Source organism: Misgurnus anguillicaudatus, chromosome 2, assembly GCF_027580225.2.
Source record: "Misgurnus anguillicaudatus chromosome 2, ASM2758022v2, whole genome shotgun sequence".
In the NCBI taxonomy this organism is placed as follows: Eukaryota; Metazoa; Chordata; class Actinopteri; order Cypriniformes; family Cobitidae; genus Misgurnus; species Misgurnus anguillicaudatus.
In genome coordinates this window covers 25,950,226-25,955,553 of record NC_073338.2, presented here as the reverse complement: position 1 = coordinate 25,955,553, position 5,328 = coordinate 25,950,226, and the positions used below count along the sequence as shown (strand labels likewise).

The window sequence follows — 5,328 nt, the reverse complement described above, 5'->3', positions numbered from 1 at the left end:
CATTTAGAACATTTGTAGTATGACTGTTTTCATAAAGGTGAGCATTGCGCATTTTGTTGTTTGACATTTCAGAGAGGATTTTTCATCATTGAAAGGTCAGGGATTGGCTCTCCAGCACTACTGTGCCCCATCAGGGGATCCTGGTATCCCCACCAAGCTAAAGTTTTTGATTTAAAAATATCGAAGTATTAGGTGGAAGTTTTACACTCGTACAACACCAGTAGCAACTAACAAGAAGAAATAAAATAATTAAATTGAGATTTCTTGATGGCGGTTGTGGTCTTCATTAAAAGGTTGTAGATGGTTTGCATAGGTTTGTGTGGTGGGATCTAACAACAAAATAACAAGTGCCAGGAGACTGTGGTGACATGTGTCACATATCTCACGCTCTGAACAACTAATGAGAGCCAGTGGGATTTCACTGTAGCCTAACAACCCTCTTGTTTATCTCTGCTAATCTGACAGGGATCTGATGAACTTCACAAACCCTGAATTAATTACTTTTTTTTACACATATTAGTTTTACAGTTGATCTTTTCACTATTAGCTTGTACGAATGCAATTTTTTTTACAATTTTAATGCAATTCCTTTTCAAGCATAATTTCAGACAAGTCATGTGAAATGCTCAGTTGACCACAGCCAGACTGACTGACTAAAAATAAGCCTTAAATGGTAATCATTTTAACACCAACATTTCTAACTAATGCTAATTAAATCTTTTAGCACTATTGAGAAACAGTGTAAAACAGCAGGCCATCAGAATCTCATCACAATCTGTGTCAGAAGCTTCAAGGGTGATAAGTACGTAATTCGTAAAGGGTAACATCAACAATAATGAAGACGAAGTCACACCTGACATAAGAAGCCAGCTATAATTTGTTCATAATATAAATGTGACATTTTTGTACCTTGTACACAAACTACTAAAACTTTGTGCCAGTGATGTTAATAAAAAACTAATTTAAGTGTGCCTCAAAGCATTAATACACTTACCTAAAGGATTATTAGGAACACCATACTAATACTGTGTTTGACCCCCTTTCACCTTCAGAACTGCCTTAATTCTACATGGCATTGATTCAACAAGGTGCTGAAAGCATTCTTTAGAAATGTTGGCCCATATTGATAGGAAAGCATCTTGCAGTTGATGGAGATTTGTGGGATGCACATCCAGGGCACGAAGCTCCCGTTCCACCACTTCCCAAAGATGCTCTATTGGGTTGAAATCTGGTGACTGTGGGGACAATTTTAGTACAGTGAACTCAAGAAACCAATTTGAAATGATTCGAGCTTTGTGACATGGTGCATTATCCTGCTGGAAGTAGCCATCAGAGGATGGTTACATGGTGATCATTAAGGTATGGACATGGTCAGAAACAATGCTCAGGTAGGCCGTGGCATTTAAACGATGCCCAATTGGCACTAAGGGGCCTAAAGTGTGCCAAGAAAACATCCCCAACAACATCACACCATTGCATTTATGAGAAATTGAACAGGTGTTCCTAATAATCCTTTAGGTGAGTGTATATTAACAACACTAGTTAAGCAATTTATCAGGGTTTGAACATTTATTCTACCCAAACAGACCATCTTCACAAACATGCGCCAGTTGTAAAGGTGAGTGTGAACCAAATTAAAGATTTTGCACAAAAAAATAACATTTGCATGCATGTAATCCACATTTTGATTATACTGCGCTTTTATGCTACAGTAGTGCGGTCTTGCATACTTATTTTGAAAAAGTTATCACATATAACACACTTTTCTTATATATTAAACGCTCATTAAATGTAGCTTAATACAAAAATGACCTCTTGAATTATTAATATAAGTAAACTTATATTTGAACACGCACAGTGAAAGCCACAAATCTCAGACATAAAGGTCATCACACATACTGCGCATACATAATGACAAGAACAATACTTAAAACAAAAGGACACAGTTAAGTCTTTTTACAGCCAAGTTTCTCAAGTCCTTCTGAAGGGTACACCTATTATTAGTTGAAGATGACAGCAATATGCGGCGCTCTCAACGGTTTGCTGGTTTCCCCATTTCAGAACAGGGCTGGCTGCACACGGGTAGGAGGGAAATGAAACGGCCACGTATTTCAACTCAGCAAGTCTGGTTGAAGGCCGATCCTCTGAAGCACATCTTCAGGCATGCAAAACACAGGGTTTACTGGTTTGATCTGCTCATCTCCCAGCAAAGACAGTCCAGCCACACCAAACAAAGTGTGGAACGGATCCACCTGGATAGAAGATGAAAAATAAATGTATTTGGCAAAAGCTGAGACATAAGTCATTGCTGTTTTCTACATAAAATCATCTTACATAATGTAAAGAACATTCTGTGAAAATATCTAAGGAAGGATATGTAAAAAATGTGATACTCCTAATCTCATAATAAGGTTATAGCCTGGATTCTAGACAGGGTCACATACAGTATGATCTGCCTGATAAATGTTGAGTACTTGTTTTGCATTCGAGCTTTGTGACATGGTGCATTATCCTGCTGGATGTAGCCATCAGAGGATGTGTACATGGTGGTCATTAAGGTATGGATATGGTCAGAAACAATGCTCAGGTAGGCCGTGGCATTTAAATGATGCCCAATTGGCACTAAAGTGTGCCAAGAAAACATCCCCCACACCATTATCCCATTGCATTAATGAGAAATTAAACAGGTGTTCCTAATAATCCTTTAGGTGAGTGTATATTAACAACACTAGTTAAGCAATTTATCGGGGTTTGAACATTTATTCTACCCAAACAGACCATCTTCACAAACATGCGCCAGTTGTAAAGGTGAGCATGAACCAAATTACAGAATTAAAGAATTTGCACAAAAAATAACATTTGCATGCATGTAATCCACATTTTGATGCTCAAATCAACATCCAGCAACATCCAGTCTTGAGCTCACCATGTCTCCAGGCCTATCAGCAAACCCTCCAGTCTCTTCATCCTGGCAGGCAAGAATAAAATTGCGCAGTTTGGTTTTGTCAATCCAGTGGATTCTGCCAATGATCTTAAGAGAGGCAAGCACCCACCAGGAATAGCAGACATCAGGCAGCTGAAAACAGAGAATTCAGAAACCTGTTATCACCACAGTTGTGTTTTCTCTACAGCAGCCTTATTTTGGTTTTGACAATCTTACTAGATTTCATTTGAACTTAACTATATTTCTTTCTTTTAATTTCTGTTTGCCAATTATTCATTTAAGTTTTCATGGTGCATGAACATATTTGATAATTATTTTTGCATTTTTATGTGTTTTTATTCCTCTTATTGAGTAGGCTGTGATACTTTTTGGTCAACAATAATAAGGATGTAAAGGACATTGAACTACAGGACTGCTTACCTTCTCTGGTCTCCCATTTAGGCCTCCTGATGGCAACTGTCTTTCACAGAGCCACCAACCCAACAGATCTGCATTAACCTGATGCAGCTGTCCAGTGACGGACAAGAAGCCTGTGCAACAGTAAATCTGGACCAAAAATATAAAGGAGCACATGCAGGCTCAGAAAAACATATAAGGGTATTACTTACAAATACAATAAAAGCATTTAAAGATGAGAGTGTGTGTACAATTTTTACAGTTAGTATTGTTAATATACAACTTACTAAAAATCTGATCTGCTTAATAGTACTATGGATATAACGTCTCAGTTACAACCCTAAAGACAATTCTGCATTATTCAATTATTTGCATATATAACCTCACCTGACCAGCATGTGACTCTGAGCCAGGCCTACAACCAAATCCACCATCAAAGTTCATACAGGACAGCACAAACTCCACTGCCTTATCTACGTTGATAGCATCCAACTTTCCCTGCCGAGAAATATAAACTTAAAACCTTGCAGGAACAATCATGAAAAACATTATATACATTAAAAAAAATCCATACCAGTAGTGCCAACGTTGCAACGGCACAAAAGGAAAACCGTGTATCTATTTCTCCTGAAAAAGAAATAAGCATTCACACTGTTAAACCACTCTAACGTCGTTATTTGGTTGACCTTTATCTCAAATATTCAATAATTGTAAATATAAATGTACCCCATTTATCTCCTGCGAATGAGCCATCCTCTTGCTGCAGTCCTTTAACATAATCCACCACTTTGCCGACATCAATGGCATTAATGCTATCATACAAGCAGAGGATCTGAAAAATCATGTAGGTTTTTCTATAAATCCCAATTTTGTGCACAATTTTACATAGGATGCTTACATTATAGATTTAGCAAATTCCCACTGACCTGTACAGCACTGAGGGTGTAGAGGAGATGTGGGTCATGGCCAATGCTGGCACTGATGCCTCCACAGTCATGCTGGCATGACTTGATAAACTCTATGATCTCCTCACGATTCATTCGGGAGAGCTGACCCATCAGGTCCATTACTGTCAGGCCCCAGTAGATGCCACTCATTCTTAAGTACTCAGATAGTGTGTACTCCTTCAGAATATATGTATTTACATGTATACCATTTGAGCATCAACACAACCAGAAACGTGACATTTTGCATTTTTGTAACCATTAAACTTACATAGTCGTCCTTCTTGGAGCCATAAGCTGCAATATAGTCCGCATGCTTGTCCAGAAGGACAGTGCTTGGAGCATCAGGTTTAATAATCACGTCTTTTACCTGTGTCCCCTACAAGACAATACACGATTTCTGAGTACTTCATGTCAGTTGACATAAATACACCAGACTGACATATTAATGTAATGATTAAAGCTTGAGCAGACGCCAAAGTTTGATTGCCAGTAAACATTTTTGCCTTAACGTTAGTTTAAATCTGAGACTGTAAGCTGTGCTGAATTGCTAAGAGGATGACAAGCATGTTTATGTTGTTTTGTCATCCACTTTAAGTGCGCGTTGTTGTCTTGTTAGTCATCGTAATTACTCGCTTAATTTAACTGCCAACGGGAATGCAAATATTATAAACGATTATAAATAAGTATATTTTACTTTACCATTTTGGCGATGAAACGACTGGGTGGACTACAGGACGCTTCTCAGCTGCCTGTCGCGCACATATTACGTCATTACATTGCTCGTCATTTCTACTGGCGCTCATGAAGGACTATTTTTATGATTTTACAAACGTTGTCTTTGTCATACAAGGATATTTTATTTGATTGTCATAATTTTGACAGTTATGTAAACTAAAGGATCAGTATTTTTTTGTAAATGTATTTATCTTACTTAGCAAATGTTTTCTACATAAATGTAAATTTCAAGGTTCAAGCCATATTTGTCAGTTTTTTGTAAGGACTCCAGCAACTACAAACCCCTAAAATTGTATCATTGTGTCA

At 37.7% G+C, this 5,328-nt stretch overlaps 1 protein-coding gene across 1 annotated transcript; it reads right to left on the bottom strand.

The window, feature by feature from the left end:
* Positions 1–854: 854 nt before the first annotated feature.
* rabggtb (Rab geranylgeranyltransferase subunit beta) lies at positions 855–5,113 on the bottom strand. Its single transcript, XM_055202140.2, has 9 exons — positions 4,987–5,113; positions 4,556–4,663; positions 4,267–4,464; positions 4,067–4,172; positions 3,915–3,967; positions 3,728–3,838; positions 3,365–3,490; positions 2,927–3,076; positions 855–2,252 (listed from the first exon to the last, which is right to left on the bottom strand). The coding sequence occupies exons 1-9, from the start codon at positions 4,987–4,989 to the stop codon at positions 2,112–2,114; spliced, it is 996 nt and encodes a 331-aa protein (XP_055058115.1). The 5' UTR covers positions 4,990–5,113; the 3' UTR covers positions 855–2,111.
* Between the last annotated feature and the right edge of the window lie 215 nt (positions 5,114–5,328).

What these genes read in the sequence shown, in the direction of transcription:
- rabggtb (XM_055202140.2), bottom strand. An exon ending in GCTCCAAGAAGGACGACTAT is followed by an intron (nt 4,465 to 4,555) that starts GTAAGTTTAATG and finishes TATATTCTGAAG; the next exon opens with GAGTACACACTATCTGAGTA. An exon ending in ACACCCTCAGTGCTGTACAG is followed by an intron (nt 4,173 to 4,266) that starts GTCAGTGGGAAT and finishes ATGATTTTTCAG; the next exon opens with ATCCTCTGCTTGTATGATAG.